The sequence below is a fragment of the Chrysemys picta genome, chromosome 3 (assembly GCF_011386835.1).
Source record: "Chrysemys picta bellii isolate R12L10 chromosome 3, ASM1138683v2, whole genome shotgun sequence".
Lineage (NCBI taxonomy): Eukaryota > Metazoa > Chordata > Testudines > Emydidae > Chrysemys > Chrysemys picta.
The window spans coordinates 115,322,669-115,344,285 of NC_088793.1; the positions used below are offsets into that span (position 1 = coordinate 115,322,669).

At 43.7% G+C, this 21,617-nt stretch overlaps 1 protein-coding gene across 21 annotated transcripts in view; it reads right to left on the reverse strand.

The window, feature by feature from the left end:
• The window catches only part of SYNE1 (spectrin repeat containing nuclear envelope protein 1), a 488,794-nt gene that overhangs the window by 176,301 nt on the left and 290,876 nt on the right, over nt 1-21,617 (reverse strand). For all 21 annotated transcript variants that reach the window (XR_010599728.1, XR_002889944.3, XR_010599727.1 and 18 more), the window contains 9 exons: nt 17,346-17,611; nt 13,747-15,907; nt 12,971-13,308; nt 11,977-12,121; nt 7,500-7,718; nt 3,185-3,447; nt 2,185-2,350; nt 1,054-1,209; nt 689-841 (listed from right to left, as the gene is read on the reverse strand). Coding sequence is in view for 18 of the 21 variants with exons in the window: in XM_065588833.1 (XP_065444905.1) it covers nt 689-841; nt 1,054-1,209; nt 2,185-2,350; nt 3,185-3,447; nt 7,500-7,718; nt 11,977-12,121; nt 12,971-13,308; nt 13,747-15,907; nt 17,346-17,611 (3,867 nt within the window). In the remaining 3 variants the exon portion in view is untranslated. The remainder of the gene's footprint in view (nt 1-688; nt 842-1,053; nt 1,210-2,184; nt 2,351-3,184; nt 3,448-7,499; nt 7,719-11,976; nt 12,122-12,970; nt 13,309-13,746; nt 15,908-17,345; nt 17,612-21,617) is intronic.

The following is a 21,617-nucleotide window of genomic DNA, read 5'->3' on the forward strand; positions in this document are numbered from 1 at the left end:
CGTCAATAAATTTTTCTCTGTGTGCAGCACTTTGCTCACTTCAGGCTAGTGACCAAGTCCATCTTACCTTAGTGTAGTTTTAAAAAATTTGTAATATTTTGTGACAAACTTAATAGCAACTCTTTCATACAAATGAGCATTTGTGAGCACAATACATGTCTAATAGCCTCTGCAACCCAGCAAAAATCATGAAGGGCCAGATTGTGTCACCCTTAGTCAAACTGAGCAGCACATTGAGCACTGATATCAATGGAACTACTTTCTGAGAAAGGTACTAATCAGCATGAACAAGGATGGCCCATTGGGATAACTCATGCTGTTTTGGTGCCGCCTGAATAAAGGGGCATTGTGGTTGTCTCATGAGGCTCCCTAATTGCACTGGGTATGATGGGGGTGATTTACCACACCCCTTTTTGGGGGGAGCAGGTGGGAGCATACTCTTCTACATATGGCCTGACAGCTCTGCCTGCTCCCTGTCCCTCTCTCCCACTTCATATTTGTTCCCATGGGAAGCATTTGGGGGCAGCCCTGCATGTGCACATATGCAGAAACCCTCAGACAGCCTGGAAAAAGGGAACCTTTACTCCTTCTAGCTGCATAAGGCAAAGTCACCATTCAGCCCTTTGTGAGCTGGAATGTGTCAATTCAGAACATTCCACCATATAAGCAGATAAAGTGTTTTTCTTACCTTTTGCTCTATTTTAGCTTGTGCTATATTATTGGTCTTCTCCTTCAGCTTGGACAGAATTACATTTAGTTCTTTTGCTATCACCTGGATTTTCTGACCAAACTCTTGGTTTAATGTTTTGCTCTGCTGGACTTCCTTCTCTTTGGCTTGAATCTGCCAAAAAGAGCAGCAGTAAGCAGCAAACCAATTAATCATACACTTTTCTTTCATAGGAGGATTCTCTTGCAAAACTAAGGAGATAATGCTTTAGAGAGTTTTAGTATGATCACACTTGGAATATCACAACATTTCATTCAGTTACTGTTCTTTTGAAGATTATCATAGTATCATGGGTTTATATAGTGCCTTCTTCCAGTAGGTTTTACCTGGTCATGTATAGTTACCAGGGCCAGTCCCACTTCTGCTAACTGAAGAGACAGTTCAGAAGGTAAAATGGTGTAAAGCCCCAGGTACTTATTCTGCTGCTGTTCAGCCATTTTCTCAACAGCTTGGCGGTGAGTAGTTACTTCACTGAGGAGAGCCTAGAGGATAGAAAAAAAGGTGTCATTCAGGAATATTGTAAAAGAAAAACAATAACTTTGAGAAAAAATATTTCTTAAGACTGAATAGAATTAGCTTGCAGGTATCAAGAGTAGAGGCATGAGAATTTTTGTAACAAAGCCTAGAATCACATGAAAATCCCCAGTTTTTGAGTTTCACTAAAAACTGAAAATTCAGACCAGTTCCATCTGAATGCTTGCTAGCTAAAGTAAACCAAACAATTTAGAATTTTGCATCAAAGCATCATGCAAATGTTTTCTGTTTCATAACATGGTTTTAATACAAAACCAGCAGTTTATACTGAGATTTTGGGTTCATTCATACATAAAATGTAAATCAATACTCAGGTAAACTGGTGCTGAGATTATTATAAAAGCTGGTGTGTTGGCTCTTAACCACTCAATCCTTTGTTAGACAGGTAGTTGTCTGCATAGCTAATTTCTGTATATGCCATTATATTTCAGAAGTTCACCTTCTAACACTTTTTGCCACCCAAAGAAAGAAAATACTTGTGTGAGCTCATCTATATTGAAACATTTTTGAGCATCTTGATTTCAAATGGTTCCCCCCCAGAAGAAAATACCTTATTATACTCTGTCCATACACTTTGAGCATCTTCATTTAAAATGTTTTTCCCCCCCAAGAAGAAAATAAATACCTTATTATACTCTGCCATCCATATTCTAGAGTTTACTTTTATTTGAGATAGAATGAAGAAAGCTGCTAACTCCTATCCTAGGTATCTAGGAAGGGAGAATGTATCATAGCTCTCTTGCTACACACCATTTCTGAAGCTGATGGTATTGTTTTATACATTTGTCCAATCACTAGTGCAAAGATTTCATTCGTATTGTATAATTCCAATTCATTATAATTTAATCGGATTTAGTGCTCATAAATAGAAAACACCAAAGATGTTTCACAAGGGGCATGAGAACATTACAAGTTTGATATACCTGCAACTCCTCAAGTTGAGCATCTATTTCCATGGTGGGGTTTGGCAAATATTCTCTAGTTTCCTGAATCCAAGACTTCACTATATTAATCTCTAGCTCCACCTCCTCACGCTCCTTGAGTTCCTGTTTCACCAACTTCCCACTTTTCTTCACCTTCTGTTGCATGCTGCAAAACATTAAAAAAAATGTATTTGTGAAGAACTACAGCTTGCTAAAAATTTCATTATATTTTGTCAAAAATTTTACTGAATGATACAAAGAACAAAGGGAGACTGTTGCACAACATTATGCATTTACAGCGTGACTAATAAAAATGAAGTGGTGTTACAGAACACAAAAATACTAAGTTTCAGAAGTTTAACTCCACAGATTACCCATTTTACTTAGTGTGTCTTGACTGTATATATGCAGTCTTGTTTTAGGCGTAAGAGTCCCAGGATATTAGAAAGACACAGTGGGTGAGATAATCTCTTTTATTATACCATCTTCTGTTGATGAGAGAGATGAGCTTACACAGAGCGCTTCTTCGGGTCTGGGAAACATAGTATGAGTGTCACAGGTAAATACAAGGTGGAATAGAACTACTTCTGCTAAACAATCTGTTCCACCTTGTATTTAGCTGTGACACCCTGAGTACATTTCCCAGACTTGAAGACGAGCTCTTTGTAAGCGTGAAAGCTTGTCTCTCTCACTAACAGAAGTTGGCCCAATAAAAATTATCTCACTCACCTCTCTCTCATGACTGTATATTATTGACACACCCAGAAAGGGACTGGTATTGATAGAGTAGCTGTTATAAGACACAGTTTAGCCATTTGGACTTGCTACTTGATTAGGCTACCCTGACTTTAAATACATTTACCACACTCCCATTGAGGACTTGAGTCAGAAACTGGAGTTTCTGAACTTTTTATTGGTATGTTGCCAACAATACACTAATGTAAAAAGAACATGACTTTTCTAGCAAATATACTTTATTTAAATACTGTTTTCTCCTTACTTGTGGCATCGGTCTTGCATTGCTTTGATTTCTTGCATGAATGGTAGATCCTCTTGAGAAGAAGTCTCCATTTCCACATCCTGGAGCATGCTCACTGCATGTTGCTTGAGCAGACCCAAAGATGACAGCTGCTGTTCCAGCTCCAGAATGAAAGTGCTGTGGTAACCCAGAAGATCCAGAAGCTCTGTCTTTGATGCCTTCTCAACTGAGCTCTCTGGTAAGCGACCTTGTAGCTGATCTATCATTATGGTGGCTTTTTGAATCTAAGGAAACGATACAGGTTTTGACAATAAAAGTAAAACAAAAGGTGGATACAGTTGATAGGAAAAGATCTAAACTTAGTGCTGCATCATTAGATCAGTAACGCATTATGATTATACAGGACCTGGGGGATTCTAAAGCTATGTTATGGTCATTAAACCTGACAACAACACCAGGCAGTGAGTTCAAATCCAACCTATAGCAGAAATCGGAAGTAAAAAAACCAAAAACCGTCATGTTGTTCCAATCTGCCTCTATCAAAGCTGGATTTTTTTTAATCGGTAAGGGAGGATACAGCTTGTTCAGGAAGGTCAGGCAGGAAAAAAAGGAGGAGGTGTTGCCTTGTATATCAAAGATGCGTACACTTGTAGTGAAACTGAGATAGAAGTGGGAGACAGACCTGATGAAAGGCTCTGGGTAAGGATAAAAGGGGTAAAAACAAGGGTGATGTCATGTTAGGTGTCTGCTATAGACCACTAACCAGGAAGAAGAGATGGATGAGGCTTTTTTTAAACAACTAACAAAATCATCCAAAACAGGAGATAGTGATGAAGGGGGATGTCAACTATCCAGACATCTGTTGGGGAAACACTGCAGCATGGCAGATTATCCAACAAGTTCTTGGAATGCGTGGGAGACAACTTTTTATTACAGAAGGTGGAGAAAGGGACCATGGGTGAGGCTGTTCTAGATTTGATTCTGATCAACAGGGAGGAACTGGTTGAGAATTTGAAGTGGAAGGCAGCTTGAGTGAAAGTGATCATGAAATGATAGCGTTTATGATTCTAAGGAATGATAGGAGAGAAAACAGATAAAAACAATGGACTGCAGGCAGACTTTAGCAAACTCAGAATTGTAGGTAAGATTTCATGGGAAGCATGTCTAAAGGAAAAAAGAATTAAGGAGAGTTGGAATTTTTCAAAGAGACATTATTAAAGGCACAAAAGCATGTTGCCAACAGTACACTAATGTAAAAATAGGAAAGACAGAGAGTATCTATGGCTTAAATAGGAGATCTTCAACGATCTGACATTCAAAGTCATATGATAAGTGGAAACTAGGTCAAATTATGAAGGATGAATATAAAAAAACCCAACACAAACATGTAGGGATAAAATTAGAAAGGCCAGCATATAAAACAAGATTAAACAGGCTAGGGACATAAAGGGTAACAAGAAAACATTTTTCAAATACATTAGAAGCAAGAGAAAGACCAAGGACAGGTGGGCCCATTACTCGGTGATGAGGGTAAGACACTAAAAGAAAATGCAGCAATGGCTGAAGTGTTAAATGCCTTTTATGTTTCAGTTCTCATCAAACAAGGTTAGTAGTGACTGGATAACTAACATAGTGAACATCAGTTTAAATGGGGTAGGATCAGAGGCTCCAATAGAAGAGTTACTTGGACAAATGAGATGTCTTCAAGGGCCTGATGAAATACATCCTAGAATACTTAAGGAACAGGCTGAAGAAATATCTAAGCCATCAGCAATCATCTTTGAGAACTTATGGAGGATGTGAGAGATTCCAGAGGACTGGAAAAGGGCAAATATTTCCCTTTTTATAGATAGGTACTGTAAGTACAATCCAGGGAATTACAGACCAATCAGCTTAACCGTTGGTACCCGGAAAGCTAATGGAGCAAATAATCAAACTATCAATTTGTAAGCACCTAGGAAAAAATAAGGAGATAAATAACAGTCAACATGGATTTGCCAAGAACAAATCATATCAAAGCAACCTAATTGCCTTCTCTGACAGGCTAATAAGCCTTGTGGGGGGGGGGGGGGGGAAGCGTTAGACGTGGTATATCTAGACTTTAATAAGGCTTTTGATACTGTCTCACATGACCTTCTCGTAAACAACCTAGAGAAATATAGCCTAGATGACTCTACTGATTGTAAAAGCATACTCCGAGAGTAGTTAGCAATGGCTCAAAAATCAAGCTGCAATGGCATATCAAGTGAGGGTCCCACAGAGTTCCATCCTCATCTGGGTCTGGTTCTATTAAATATTTTCATAAATGATTTGGATAATGGCATAGAGAGTACACATATACAGTTCACAGATGATATCAAGCTGGGGAGAGTCACAGGCGCTTTGGAGGACAGAATTAGAATTCAAAATGATCTTGTCAAACTGCAGAAATGGTCTGAAACAAATAGGAAGCAATTCAATAAGGACAAATGTAAAGTATTACACTTGGGAAGGAATAACCAATTGCACAAATACAATATGGGAAATCGATGCCTAGGAAGGAGTACTGCAGAAAAGGATCTGGGGGTTAAAGTAGATACAAACTAAGTAAAAGTCAATGTAATACTGTAAGCAAACATCATTCTGGGATGTATTAGCAGGAGTGTTGTAAGCAAGACACTAGAAGTACACCTCTACCTCGATATAACGCTGTCCTCGGGAGCCAAAAAATCTTACTGCGTTATAGGTGAAACCGCATTACATTGAATTGCTTTGATACACCAGAGCGTGCAGCCCCCCCCCCCTCCCCCCCGAGCACTGCTTTACCGCATTATATCTGAATTCGTTTTATATCAGGGTAGAGGTGTAATTCTTCCACGCTACTCAGCACTGATAAGTAGGGATCATAGAAATCTTTTTGCCATGGAAAAATGCAGAATTTGTATTTTTACAGTGAATCTTTCATTTTTACATTTTGTAAATATATAAAAAATATATATTAACTACAGGGGACCCCCCCCATTTATCCGATCTAATTGGGACCAGGGTCAAATCGGATAAGCAAAAAATTCAGATAATCTGGAAAATGGGCAAAGAGCTTCAGCCCCAAACAGTGGGACTCCCTCTGTCAGACCCGGGCAGCAGAGCTCAGCTCAAGCCCCACTGCCTAGAGCTGAAGCTCTGTGCCCATTCTCTGGATTATCCAATTTTTTGCCTATCCGATCTGGACCCGGTCCCTATTCGATTGGATAAATGGGGTTTCGTTGCATATTGTGGGTAAGGAAACTAAAGTTCAGCATTTCATTTTAATTGTCGAAAAACAGATTTTTAATGTTTTTTTAAATCTGAGAATGTTGTGCTTTTTAATCACAAAAGAAGTAGGATCCCTGAAGATAAGGCCTCAGCTGTAGTACTGTGTCCACTTCTGAGAACCACACTTTGGGAAAGATATGGACTGGAGGGTAATCAATTGTTCTCCTTAACCATGGAGAACAGGACAAGAAGTAAAGGGCTTAACTTGCAGCAAGGACGATTTAGGTTAGATTTAAGAAAAACTTCCTAACTGGAAGGGTAGTTAAGCATGGGAACAAATTAACTAGGGAGGTTATGGATTCTCCGTCACTGCAAGTTTTAAAGAATAGGTCAGACAAACACCAGTCAGGGATGGTTTAGATAATATTTAGTCGCGTCTCAGTACAGGGGATTGGACTAAATGACCTATTGAGATCCCATCCAATCCTATATTTCTACAATTCTATGATACTGGGCTGACCCAGTAGTGATTGCGGGAGATCTCATTTGGGTTCAGAGACTGTACTTTCACTCTGGTAGTTGGTAGTGATGGGGAGGATGGTAAGGGAATGCCTTGCATTGCCATTGAGTGTTGAGTGACATCTTGTTGATTCAGGCGTTGTACCCCATTCTCTTTATTCAGAAGGAGGAGTCAGCCTAGAGTTGGCCCTTTGGGAAGGCCAAGGAAAGAATGAGGGATTAGAGAGAACTACCAAAAGTATCAAAAGCAAAAAAAGGATTGAATTTACTGTACAGAATATTATTTCCATTCCATTTCAGGAGTGCAATATGGTCTGGAGGAATAGGCATAGGTGTCAGGAATTCTGATTCTGCCATTGTTAATCCCTTGCTGTTTGGCCTTGGGCAAGTAGCTGGGCTTCTTAGTCTCAGTTTCCTCACACGTAAAACAGGGATGACAACATTAATGGACCTATGTAACTAATTCAGCCTTCAGCCCTGTGAGGTAATGTCTGTACAATGCTCTGAATCTGTAAAACGTTATATATTACACGTAGCGAAAATGTACAAACAATGAAGTAGAAAGGAGTTACCCAGACCCTTATACCTTATCATTAAAGCATTTCCACTTCTGCACTGCATCTTCCAATATCTTCTCCTGCTCTTGGGCCATGCTCCGGAGCCGTGCCCAGCGCTGCCAGACAGTTGTCATTGACCTGCTTATGGTTGCCTTACTGGCATCATTTCCGATTTTTTCCAGCTGAGAGGCCTTTTCCTCCAGAGCTGTGATCTTCTCATGGAAGGCGTTTACCATAGACACCAGGGACTGAAAAAGCAAAACAAATGGCAGGGTTTTCCTTTATATAGCAATGCCTAACAGTACCAGAGTAGAAGATACATCAACATTTCCCTTGTGAAGTCTATAGCACAGCTATGGGCTGAAATGAGGCTTTAGCCTCAGGGCAATTATTTTCAAAATAGTTTTCTGCCATTATAATGTTTTACATACATAACAATTTTAAAAAGTGTATCCATTATCAATATTTGCATGTGAAGATTTATATTCAGTAACTTCAAATTGCAAGTTTGTCTAATGAGTAGCCAACTTAGCCAAATCAGTTTTGTATATTTTAAAGCACATTTAATTTATAAAATGCCTTGTGGGTATGCCTCAGACTGTAACTGCATTTTACAAACTTGGTTTAGCTCTGTGCAGTATTTATATAGGTCTTAATGAGTGAGGAGTCCATGAGCAGAATGCAAAAAGTTGTGCATACCAGCAGTAGCTTGAGTGGAAGCTGTGTGTGCACACTAATGAGTTTAAACACTGAATCTCCACTTGGTATGAACTTGGACATAATAGACACTAGTAGCCAAAAGGAGCCAGTTTCAGCTCCTCAATTCAGGGCCACCTGATTCCAGCAGAAGTCAGAGCAGAAGGAAATCAACTCTAATTTCTGTCCCAATCCCCAACCTACTGGGACGGTGCATTCACTTGGCAAAGGAGGCAGATAGGTCACCAGTACCAGCTCTATGTCAGTGGAAATTCTCTGCTGGTAATCTCCAGCTGGTCTCCAATGCTAGCTTTAAGGAATCTGGAGAATCTGGCCCTACGCATAGTTCTCTACAGCGAGTAAACATTTGAAGCTCCATATGTACCTGCTTTCTTAAGCTATGTATGCGCTAAAGCTAGGGATGTAATTTCTTTGCTCGTGTATGTGTGCTCACATTATGCTCGTATTAGTTTGATGAGAGGTAAATAGCAGCGTACCTGCAGTAGCACTGGTAGCTACAGCAGAGGCATGGTTAAGCCATGCCGAGCAGAAACCCACCTGAAACCAGTGGATAAGTACTCGGCACAGCTCAGCCGTGCCTCCGCTGCCACTATCCATGCTACTGCAGCTACACTGCTATTTATACTCACACTGGCTTGATGAAAGCTACCGTGAATAGGTGTATATGAGCAGGGAAATCACACCCTTAGCTCTGTGTGGACAATCTCACTCTCAAGAACACAAGGTAAAAAAGGGGTGGGTGTGACCGAATGCACCCCTGTATTTATACCTACGCACCACTGAAATAATCCTTGTGAGGTATCATTTGATAACTAATAACTTGCTGGTCAAGAATATCATGGTGAAATGTGAGAGGCAACATTACATGTAAACTTATGTTCATAAAATGAAATTATGACAGAAATGTGTTTACCAGACAAGTCTGGGGCAGGGGTAAACCTGTTCCTCAAAGACAAAGTACAAACTAATGCCTCTAACCAAATGTCATCAAAGTTACAGGGCAATTGCCTGTCAAGTGGCCATTCTTTGGCAACGAAGAAGGGCAGGAACAGATGGGTCTTCATTTTAGTAAATAACCACATGGGACCTCTTTCACCAAAAGACTCCATGTTTCCATCCCCACAGCGGGAAGGAAATTTATCTCGGGATTATCCTCAGGAAAATTCATTTCAAAGGGTGACTGGACTATAAAAGTGAGGGGCAAAAATAACCCATGTTATCTAGGGTTACCATTCGTCCGGATTCCCCCGGACATGTCCGGCTTTTTCAGGTTAAAAATAGCGTCCGTTGGGAATTTGTCAATGTCCGGACTTCCCCTCCTCCCCCCCCCCCATGCAGAGCGTGCACGCGGCTAACAGGGCAGCCGGTGCTCCAAAAGCCAGAGCCAGAGCTGCACTTCCCCGCTCCTCCCTCCTGAAACTTGACACCACTCCCCTCCTCCCCCGCCCGCCCTGCACTCACAGATCGCCGGCCGTTCGCCTGGAGCTCAGAGCATGCTTCCCCCCCGCTGTGTTTACTGCAGCACAGTAAGGGGGCCGGCGGCCAGAGAAGCGGCAGGGAGGTTCGGGGGGGGTGGTAATCAAGAGACAGGGAGCAGGGGGGAGGGTTGGATGGGTCAGGGAGTTCGGGGGGGGGCTGTCTGGGGGTTGGGGGTGTAAGGTTTTGGGTAGTCAGGGTACAGGTGGGGGGGGGTCTCAGGGGACAGTTAGGGGACAAGGAGCGGGGGGGGGTGTTTGGGAGTTCTGGGTGGGGCTGTCTGGGGGTTGGGGGTGTAAGGTTTTGGGCAGTCAGGGTACAGGTGGGGGGGGTCTCAGGAGGGGGCAGTTAGGGGACAAGGAACAGGGAGGCTTAGGTAGGGGGTGGGGTTCTGGAGGGCAGTTAGGAGCAGGGGTCCCAGGAGGGGGCAGTCAGGGGACAAGGAGTGGGGGGGGGTCCGGGAGTTCGGGGCAGACTTTCTGGGGGAGAGTGGATAAGGTTTTGGGCAGTCAGGGTACAGGTAGGAGGTAGGGTCCTGGGGGGCAGTTGGGGGGGGTCTTAGGAAGGGGCAGTTAGGGGATAAGGAGCAGGGAGGCTTAGGTAGGAGGTGGGGTTCTGGAGGGCAGTTAGGAGCAGGGGTCCCAGGAGGGGGCAGTCAGGGGACAAGGAGCCGGGGGGGGGTCCGGGAGTTCGGGGCAGACTTTCTGGGGGAGGGTGGATAAGGTTTTGGGCAGTCAGGGTACAGGTAGGAGGTAGGGTCCTGGGGGGCAGTTGGGGGGGTCTTAGGAAGGGGCAGTTAGGGGATAAGGAGCAGGGAGGCTTAGGTAGGAGGTGGGGTTCTGGAGGGCAGTTAGGAGCAGGGGTCCCAGGAGGGGGCAGTCAGGGGACAGGGAGCAGAGGGGTTTAGATGGGTCAGGAGTTCTGGGGGGGGCTGTCAGGGGGTGGGGGTGTGGATAAGGGTTGGGGCAGTCAGGGGACAGGTAGGGGGTAGGGTCCTAGGGCGCCAGTTAGGATGTGGGGAAGGTCTCAGGAGGGGGCAGTCAGGGGACAAGAGGCAGGGAGGCTTAGGGAGGGGGTGGAGTCCTGGGGGGCAGTCAGGGGACAAGGAGTGGGGGGGAGGGTTGGGGGTTCTGAGGGGGCAGGAAGTGGGAGGGAGTGGAAGGGGCAGGGGCGGGGCTAGGACAGGATGGGGGCGGGGCTAGGACAGGGGCGGGGCTAGGGCGGGGCTCCTCCCGTCCTCTTTTTTGATTGTTGAAATATGGTAACCCTAATGTTATCTCTCTCTCTCTCTCTCTCTCTCATCTAAGACGACAAAGGAACCAGCCTTTGGACTTTGGGAGGGGTTCTGACCAAAGAATTTGGGCAGCCCTGTTGCTGGGAATATATGGTAAGAATTTTACCTTGAACCAAGTATAGTTTGTTAAGTTTTAGTTACTAGAAAGCATTTTATCTTTATTTCTCTTATAACCATTTCTGACTTTAGTGCCTTATATTTGTACTCACTTAAAACCTCTCTCTTTGTAGTTTATTTAACTTGATTTATTGTTTTTAATCAAAACTATTCCAGTGTTGTGTTTAAACTGAACTCTTTGGGTAATTCCAGTTAAAGTATCAAACTGTTTGCATACTGACTCCTGTTTGCATACTGACTGACCTCTAATATCTGAACTGCCCAGGAGCATGCAGAACATACTTCTTTGAGAAAATTCAGGATTGGGAGTGTGTTGGGGTCACCCTGCAAGTGGTAACCCAGGCTGAGAAAAGCCTGAGTGTGACTGGAGTGTTCCTGACAGGCTGAAGCTACACACAGACACTTAGGGTGTGATCTGCATGCTGTTTGTAAGGGGGGCCCGGGTTGGGAGCTACAACTGCAAAGCACTGTGACGGAACCCAAGGTTGCAGGGCAGGTGGTGACACAACCCCTCACCAGTCTGGATTGCATCCCAGACTGTGACAGTGGAACGCAAATGTTTAAGATATCCCTGCAATACCATGAACTCAACTCAGAATTTTTAACTTTTGTTTGTTTAAAATAGATCCATATGAATAGTTCAGTGCAGTTATTTTATATTTAATTAAGCCTTTTCAGAGTCTACCATTGAAAACACTATGTATAGGAAGAAGTCATTCTTATAAATCAACTGTTATTTCATTTAGCCTGTAAATAAAAGTCTACATTATAAATCTGACACCTCATCACCTTACATATTTATCTAGTGGAAAACAAACAACAATGCAAGTCATTGACTGTCCTTGGTATCCTGCATATGGCACAAGTTTTAACTGGATTCATATTGTTTTCAGTAACCTTACCTTATGTGCTAACAATTTCTCTTCTGCTTCATGACCAGAAGGAGCCTTGGCTATAGAGAATTCAGATAATTTCTCCTCAGCCTCATTCATCAATTCAATAACCTGCTGTCTTGCTGTTTGGTACTCCTGCCACTGAGATGTATGCCTTGGAAAATGAAACACCAGCAAGAAAGTTTTAATATAACACAAAATCATTTAGAATCAAACATTGTAACACTAAGGTCTACATTTCACATATTTTGATATTAGCAAATATCTCCAATGGCTGGACACGGGACGCTAGATGGGGAAGGCTCTGAGTTACTACCAATAATTCTTTCCTGGGTATCTGGCTGGTGGGTCTTGCCCACATGCTCAGGGTTTAATTGATTGCCAAATTTGGGGTCAGGAAGGCATTTTCCCCCACGTCAGATGGTCAGAGACCCTGGGTTTTTTGCTTTTTTTTTTTTGCCTTCCTCTGCAGCATGGGACACAGGTCCCTTGCAGGTTTAAACTAGTGTAAATGGTGAATTCTGTGTAACTTTAAGTCTTTAAACCATGATTTGAGAACTACATTAACCCAGCCAGAGGTTATGAGTCTTTTTCAAGAGTGAGTGGACGAGATTCTGTGGCCTGTAATGTGCAGGAGGTCAGACTGGATGATCATGATGGACCTTTCTCGTCTTAAAGTCTATGAGTCTAATACCTTTCATGAGAGAAACTCAACATTTCCTACAATCATAAATCTCTCAAAATCATGAAGCCCTGTAAATAACATTGATGGGTACCACTATACTAATTTAAAAATTAGTAAATTGAAACTTAGAGAACTTCCTAATGGTCAGACAGCAAGTCAGCAGCACAGGAGAAAACAGAATCCAGGAGTTCTCAGTCACAAGCTACTGCTCTATTCAACAGAATACACTCTTTAACAAACTCCAGTGAAGTTTCTGAAGTGTCCCCCTTTCTCTCATCAACAAAAGATGCTAAATTTTAAAAGTGAATAAAAAGGTACTTCTGCAGTTGATCCTGCTGGGTTTCAGATTCTTGCTTGGTTCCCTTGCCCTTTTCTTCTAAAACAGTTACAGAATGTAACAGCTCCTCTCTTGCTGTGGCCTGGATAAACGGTTCCATCTCAGACACCAGGGCTTGTAGCTCCTCCAGATGACCAAGGAATTGGTTTTCTGTGCTGAAAAATTCAGTGTGATTCCTCAGGTTCTCCTCAGAGCTCTCCACATCCAGACCATTCCTTGCCAAATGTAGCAATTGCTGGGCATCCTCAAGCCAGTCACCAGCTGTTTGTATCACTTGGTAGTACCTTTGGCATAGGCTATAGAGTTTAGTCAAAACAACCTGAAACAACAGTGAAAATACTGCACACAGTTACAGAGGCAACTATCTACAACAGCAACAAAAAATCCCAAACAAGGTGTGACAGCTCCACCCACTCCCCACTCCTTTCCATCCTCTTGCTCATTGGGGGGAACAGCAGCTGTGGACAGCGTTCTTTCTGTGCCCACTACTGAGACTCAAGCTCTGAGGAGGCCACAAGGAGTATGTGTGTGTGCTGGGGTGGGTCTTACTCCTTTTCTGTCCCTATACCGCTTCATAGGGCTGGGCTATGAACTGTGCCTAGGACCTCAGAAAAGACAGTATGATTAGCAAAGCCAATCTGTTCATCATGATCACAGACAATAAGCCAAGGCAACTTTATAATGATGTTTGTTTTCACAAGAAGCAAAATAAATAAATAAATAAATAAATAAAATACAGACTAAATGATGCACTAACCTGCCTCTCATGAATGGCTTCTTGAACTTCACCATCTAGTTCCGATAGCTCAGCGAGGCTGTTCTCCAAGTCGGCAGGTATCAGTTCTTTAGCCTTTATGTACTTCTCCTTTTCTTTACGGTTCAGCGCATTCATTATTCTCAGGCTTGACTGCACTTCTTCCTGATGAATCTGAACCTTTCGGATCTCTTCCTGAATGTTTTGTAGTTTTGGGTCCAAGCTTAATGTTCCATTAAGTTCTGCTTTCACCCATCTCAGCCAGTCAAGTGAACGGCAGATCTCAGTCTGGAAATCTATGCTTTGCACCAGCCTGTTTTCACACTCCATCACTGTGTCACCAATGGCAGCATGCAACAACTTCATTTTCTCTTGCCAAGACTGTACCTGATGATTTGCCATCTCATATGTGGATGGGTCAAGCTGAGGACAAAGTGCTTCCAGATGTTCAGTAACTCGCTTCAAAAGAATCCCTGTCTCTTGCAGGCTGCCAGCCAGAGAATGGTAGCTTTTCAGCTTCTCCTCTGCTGGGAGTGTTTCTTCATTCACTTTCATCTGCTCTCTCTTTACTGCCTCTAATTGTGTCTCAAGCTGCAGGCACATTTCCTCGTGTTCCTTGTAGGCCTCTATAGTGTCTTCCAAAAGATTAATTCTCTGTTCTATTTGCCTTTTCAGCTTGTGATACAGGGTGGTGAGTTTTAACATCTCTTCAGGTTTCCATGGTTGGCCAGTGCTTCGAAAAGCCTCCTTCTTCTGGTTCAATTCATACATTGCTGCACCAAGGTTCACCACTTCACCTAAGAGAGCTTTGTAATCCTGCTGGAGTGACACACCCTCTTTGGATAAAAGGGCCACAGGAGCTTTGTTCATGCTTAAAAACTGATCTTCCAGTTCAGTTAGAGCCTTAGTTGTCAACTCAATCAATAAAGCATATTCTTTGCGAGCATGAATTGCTTCCTGAACCTTATAGAATTTATCTTTGGCTAAGGCAATGACAGTATTAAATTGCTGTGGCAGGGCATTCAGTTTTTCATCCAGGTAAGAATGATCCACTTCATTAAGTGATGGCAAGATCTCCTGACCATCTCTTTCCAGTGTAAGTAAAAGATTTTCATATTCAGGAGACTGCTCAAGAATCTGCTGATACTTTGCCAGCTGTGAGTACAATTCAGAGTTACTATTCATTAAATTGATTTCTGGAAATGTGACAATATCAGCTTGTTTTATCCAATGAGAAGCTTTATCCAAATCTTCCTTGAAATATTTCCTGGAAACCATATTTTTCTCCAGTTCTACCAGTCGTTGGCTACACTTTTGTAAAACAGTGTCATACACATTCTGTAATTCCTGGAGTCTGTTTAACACCTCACTCTTTTCTTGTTCCATTGTTTCTTTCATTAAATCCCTTCCCTGAGCCCACAGCCCAGTTATTTCACTCTGATAGGCCTTCAGGCTAGCTTGGGCATTCTTACAAGTCCTGATCTGTTTGCTCACATCTTCTGGCAATAGACAGATATGTTCATGGAACATTACCTTTTTCTCATGTTGCTGAATTTGGTTTGTAGCTTGAAAAGCTGCCATGAGGAACTGAGTCTTTTCAGATAATGCCTTATTCAGGTATTTTCTCCTCTGGCCAACCAGATCACTAAGACAATCCATGTGATTCTGTGCATCTGAAAGGGACTTCTGGAGGATCTGCCTTTCATTGAGGCCAAGATTAGTCATCACCCTATCAGCATCCTTTATAAGTGCTTTGAGAACAACCTGTTTGGCTTCCAATGCACTGCAAATGGTGAGATGATCCATGAGATGGCTCTGAGCTAGGTCTGGAGGAGGGCTTTGTTTAAGAGCCTCAGAGAGGCTAGGCTGCTGCTCTTCTGCCCACTCCATTAGTTCCTGAAACTTAGAATGCACCAAACTCAGTTCCTCTAAGGTTGTGACAGAAACCTGGATTTTTTTCTTGACTAGGTCCTCCAGCTGAGACCAGCGTTGTTCAAAATGACCAGTCTGCTCTTTCACTAATTCTTTGTCATCTAGATTCAGATGTTCCAGCATTTTCTGTTTCTGGTCTTTCAGGTCTTCAAGGGCAAATCTCCTCTCCTGCAGAGCCAATGCTAAGTTTTTCAGTGCCTCAAGGTGTACAGTCGTACTCTCAGCATCTGATCTGTTGATAAAATGCATGGTACAAATGAAACACCAGATGATATCTCAGGGTACGTTTTCAAAGGAGCCAAAGACAGTTAGGTGCCCACATCATATTGAAGTTCATTGGGATCTGGGTGCCTAAATCCCTTAGCTCTTTTGAAGATAGCCACCTCAATCATTAACTACAAGTTTAATATTTCTACTATTCCTCCCCCTCCCCCACAAGGTGTTTGTCATTTGGTAAAACATTCAAATTAGCAATGTAAGTACTGGCAGTTCACACATGTAACATATTGTATATGTAAATAAATCAAATATTGCACTAGAGAAAATATTACAACAACAAAATATACCTTTGATTAGGACCCAATCCATTCAACTCAAAGGGAGTTTTACCAATTGACTTCAATGGGAGCAGAATTGGACTAACTCTTTTAAAATACAGTCTTGGGCAGTGCACAAAATATTATCTCAATGATGCAGGAGAAATTAAGCTTTCAATAATCTGACAATTAAAACTAACCATTATATAAAATACAATGGAATAGTTTAGACATGTGCTACTAATATCAAAGCATGCCTTTTGGAAGTGCATTCCTGATTAATTCTGTGATGTATTCATTTATGATCACAGAATTATACATGCATGAAATTTTGAATAGTTAAAAAACTATAACCTTGCAAGATTGGACAACCCTGCAGTTCTCAGTTATGCTGTGAATATTAAAGGGCTTCTAAAGGGAAAAAGGTATCACAGGTATAGGCCCAAATCCTCAGCTGGAGTTAGTGAACAGCCCTTGAAGACAAGAGCTGAGGATCTCGTCTATTTAAAAAATACAAGCATTGTGTACTTCGACCTTCCACCTCAAAATAACGAATTCTGCTATTAGGAGTTTTTATTAAGCAAGGTATAGAAAAAGGATTTTAGTGGACATAGTCTCGTAAGACACTGTAAGAAGTAGGGTTGCCAGTTGTCTGGTTTTCTACTGAAAAGTCTGCTTGAAAGGGGACCTGTACAGTGTCCGGTCACATATACTGACCAGACACTAAGATTCCAGTTACCACGGAGGCAGGGTGGGGGAGGAGGCAAGAGAGGAGGCTCTGGGTCATCAATCCACGCCAGCCCCTGCTCAGCTGGGGCTACCTCCTACCTGCATCTCATGGACAGGCAGGCTCCCATCCTAGCCTCAGAGCAGAGGGATCCCAGCAGGTGGGAGGGGAGAGAGGTGGATGGGATCGAGTGAGGAGAAAGGGGGAGAGCAGAGAGTGACAAGGGCAGGGCCTCAGAGGAAGAGGCGGAGCATGGGCGGGGCCTAAGGGGAAGAGGTGGGGAGGGGAGAGGTTCCGGCTCTTCTGTTGTAGTGTCTGGTTTTCAGAAATCAGAACGTTGGCAACCCTAGTAAGGTTTCTTAACAAGTGTGGGATGTGTCAGCTTTGTGTGAGTCAGGCCTCTTTACCTGGCCAGGTTGTCCCATTCTTTTGTAAACTTTTGCAAGAAGATTTCTACTACATTCATGCGATCATGGTAATCCCTTGTCCTCTGAAGATCCTCCTCCCGCTGTGTGAGCAAATTGTTTGCCTGAAGACAGAGGTCCAGCCACTGGTTGCTGAAGTGACCTATTTCCTTATGCTCAGGAGACTCCTGTCCTTGTGTTAGTTTATTCACCTTTTCAGTCACAGCGGTAAGAGCTGTCTCTTTAGAATGCAGCTTCTGACTGAATTCCTGTTAGAGACACAAAATAAAAATGAAATTGAGATGTTCCATTACAAATATAATCTGAGGTTTGAATGAAAACTCTGAAAACATTGTGCTTAGAGCTAGGTAGGGTGACCAGACGTCCCGATTTTATCGGGACAGTCCCGATATTTCCTTCTTTGTCCCGCGTCCCCACCAATGTTCGGTCGGGACACTGGACAAAAAAGCAATTTTGCCCTCCGCTCCGGCGCTCACGCCCCCCCCCCACCCCGACTCCACCCCCTCCTTCCCCCACTGGATCTCTCCATGGAGGGAGGAGGTTAGGAGGAAGGTCGGGCAACTACCAGGAGCGTGGGAGGGGAAGGGAAAGTTGCCGCGGCTGCCGGGGGCTAGCTGGGCATGGCCTGGGCTGCGTGCAGACAGCAGCCGGGGCTGGCTCTGGCCCGGGTGGGCAGCGTGGGCCGCCGGAGACACGCGGCGAAGAGAGGCTGCGGGGGCGAGACTTGTCCCAGGCAGGGAGGCCGGCGGACAGGGGCGAGGGGCCAGCCGGGGTCCCCATAAGCTTCCCCGCCGCTGCCAGGGAGCCCCGCGCCTCTCTTGCTCGGCTGCGCTCCAGCGGCTCGCCCCGCCGGGAAGGAGCCGCTGGAGCGCAGCTGAGCGGGAGAGGCGCGGGGCTCCCTGCCGGCGGCGGGACGCGCCGCATGTGCCCACGGCGGGCTGGGGGGCGGGAGGCTCTGCGGGGCTGGGAAAAGCCCTGGCTCCTGCCCGTTGCCCAGCTTGGAGCCCCGGGGAGCCCCTCAGGCGACCGGCCGCTGCTGTGGCTCGGCTGTGCCAGCCCTGGCCCCTTGCACGCCCGCGCTGCGCTGCCCCCGGGGTCCCCGGCTCACATGCACTGCCGCTGCCCCGCGGCCAGCCCCGGACTTTGCTTCTTATCGGTGTCCCCCCCCCCATGCCCTCTTTATCCCCAGCCCCTTCTGCATCGGGGCCAGCTTTTGCCCTGGGGTGGGCAGCACGTGCGCCCGGCGCGGCTGGGGCCTGCTAATGCCCCCCGCCCCTGCGAAACTGCTTTTTTTTTGCTCCGCCGCCATTTTTTTTTGCTCCGCCCCCCCCCCCCGCGTCCCGATATTTCATCCCTGTGATCTGGTCACCCTAGAGCTAGGCTGTGGCGCAGCTTTATGCATCTGTGCAGGTTTACAAGGGGGAACAAGATCCTTTCCCGACCCTGGCTTGCTGCTCCAAGTACCGGCTGGGGGAGGGGTGTAAGAGCAATCTCCACAAAGCTGCAATTGGAAAGAGGCTAGTAGCAAATTACATCTTTTATGGGAGCAAGGGTGGACAAGAGGAGAAATTGTGACTGGAGTTATAGTCCCTTCCCTGGACTTCTCCTGGGCACACACCTAACCCACCTCTCCCACAAGGCAGAACAGTCTAGCTTTTATTAGAGTCAATTCTGCCAGTACTATATATATCTATATATCTCACACTTTTTTTAGGGCTGCCTATAAATCACAGTTAACTCATGTGATTAACAAAAAATAGTAATAATCACGATTAAAAAATTAATTGCGATTAATCGCACTGTTAAACAATAGAATACCAATTTAAGTTTATTATATATTTTGGAAGCTTTTCTATGTTTTCAAATATATCTATTTCAATTACAACACAGAATACAAAGTGTACAGTGCTCACTTTATATTATTTTTGTTTATTAATATTTGCACTGTATAAATGATAAACAAAGAAATCGTATTTTCAGTTCACCTCATACAAGTACTGTAGTGCAATCTCTATCATGAAAGTGCAACTTAGAAATGTAGAATTTTTTGTTACATAACTGCACTCAAAAACAAAACAATGTAAAACTTTAAAGCCTACAAGTCCACTCAGCCCTACTTCTTGTTTAGCCAATCGCTAAGACAAACAAGTTTGTTTATATTTACGGGAGAGAATACTGCCTGCTTCTTATTTACAATTTCACCTGAAAGTGTGAACAGGTGTTTGCATGGCACTTTTGTAGCTGGCATTGCAAGGTATTTACATGCCAGATATGCTAAACGTTTGAATGCCCGTTCATGCTTCGGTCACCATTCCAGAGGACATGCTTCCATGCTGATGACGCTCATTAAAAAAAAAAATGTGTTAATTACATTTGTGACTGAACTTCTTGGGGGGGAGAACTGTACATCTCCTGCTCTGTTTTACCCGCATTCTGCCATTCATTTCATGTTACAACAGCCTCAGATAATGACCCAGCACATGTTGTTCGTTCTAATAACTCTTTCACTGCAAATTTGACAAAATGCGAAGAAAATACAAATGTGAAATTTCTAAAGATAGCTACAGCACTCAACCCAAGATTTAAGAATTGGAAGTGCCTTCCAAAATCTGAGAGGGATGAGGTATGGAGCATGCTTTAAGAAGTCTTAAAAGCGCAACACTCTGATGCGGAAACTGCAGAACCTAAACCACCAAAAAAGAAAATCAACCTTCTGCTGGTGGCATCTAACTCAGATGATGAAAATGAACAGGTGTTGGTCCACACTGCTTTGGACTGTTATCGAGCAGAACCTGTCAACAGCATGGATGCATGTCCCCTGAAATGGTGGTTGAAGTAATAAGGGACATATGAATCTTTAACGCATTTGCCATGTAAATATATTGCAACACTGGCTACAACAATGCCATGCAAATGCCTGTTCTCAGGTAACATTGTAAACAAGAAGCAGGCAGCATTATCTCTTACAAATGTAAAGAGCTTGTTTGTCTGATAGACTGGCTGAACAAGAAGGAGGACTGATTGGACTTGTAGGCTCTAAAAAGTTTTACGTTGTTTTATTTTTGAACGCAAGTTTTTTTTGTACATAATTCTACATTTGTAAGTTTAACTGTCAGGATAAAGAGATTGCACTACAGTACTTGTATTAGGTGAATTGAAAAATACTGTTTCTTGTTTTTTACAGGGCAAATATTTGTAATAAAAATAAATATCAAGTGAGAACTGTACGGTGGTATTCAGTGTTGTAATTGAAATCAATATATTTGAAAATGTAGAAAACATCCAAAATATTTAAATAAATGGTATTACACTATTATTTAACAGCACAATTAATTTTTTAAATTTCTTGACAGCTCTAATTTTTTTCTCTTTTGTTTGTTATTATAAGAGATATTTGCCTGAACATAGGATGTAAATTCCTTAGGACTTCATCAGCTCCCACCTGGATGGACAATCACACTTTAATTAGTTCCCATCTTTCTAATAGGACATCAGAGCCATTGCTACTTATCAAGTCAAAGCGGACTACGAATTCATGTGGGGACTTTGCTGCAAGAGCTGATGAACTCCTAAATACTAAAGACACATTTTCATACAAATTTCCATAGTTAAAAAAAACATAATCAAAGGGGAATCGAATTGAAAATATACAAATATAGGCAAGTAAGCCTAACATGTTTCAATGTTTTTTGCGGTGCTTAAACACACCCTGACACTTTGCACTGAACAGCAACCTTTTCCGATTCCAAGACATATGACTATCCACAGGAGGGCCCAAGTCCTGCATTCTTTTAGAACTAGGCATTTTCACTGAAGTCAGGGAGAGTTTTGCATAATGGGGTCATGTAGCGGGGCGGTCACCCGCTCCAGCCCTGGAAGGGCTAAAGCCAGCCCTGTGAGAGGGGTGAAGCTGTGAAGGAAAGCCTGGGCTGATTGGGGAAGGCAGTAACAGATCGGGCCACGCCCCAATCAGGCCCAGATGGTCCCTATAAAAAGTTGCGAGCCAGAAGCCCAACCAGCCTCTCTCTGCTTGTAGAGAGAGATGGGCCTGGCTGCTGGGGAGCTGAGCAGGATACGGAGAGTGGAGCAGGGCTGGAGGAAGGCTAGAGGAGCTGGGGAGCTCCAGCCTGGAAAACCCCCAGGCTGCAGGCCTAACTGAAGGCCTAAGGCAGGTACTGGGATTGCAGAGGGGCAGTCCAAGCTTAGGCCGAGGCAGCAGGTCCAAACCCTCCTTGCCTGTGATGAGTGGCTTAT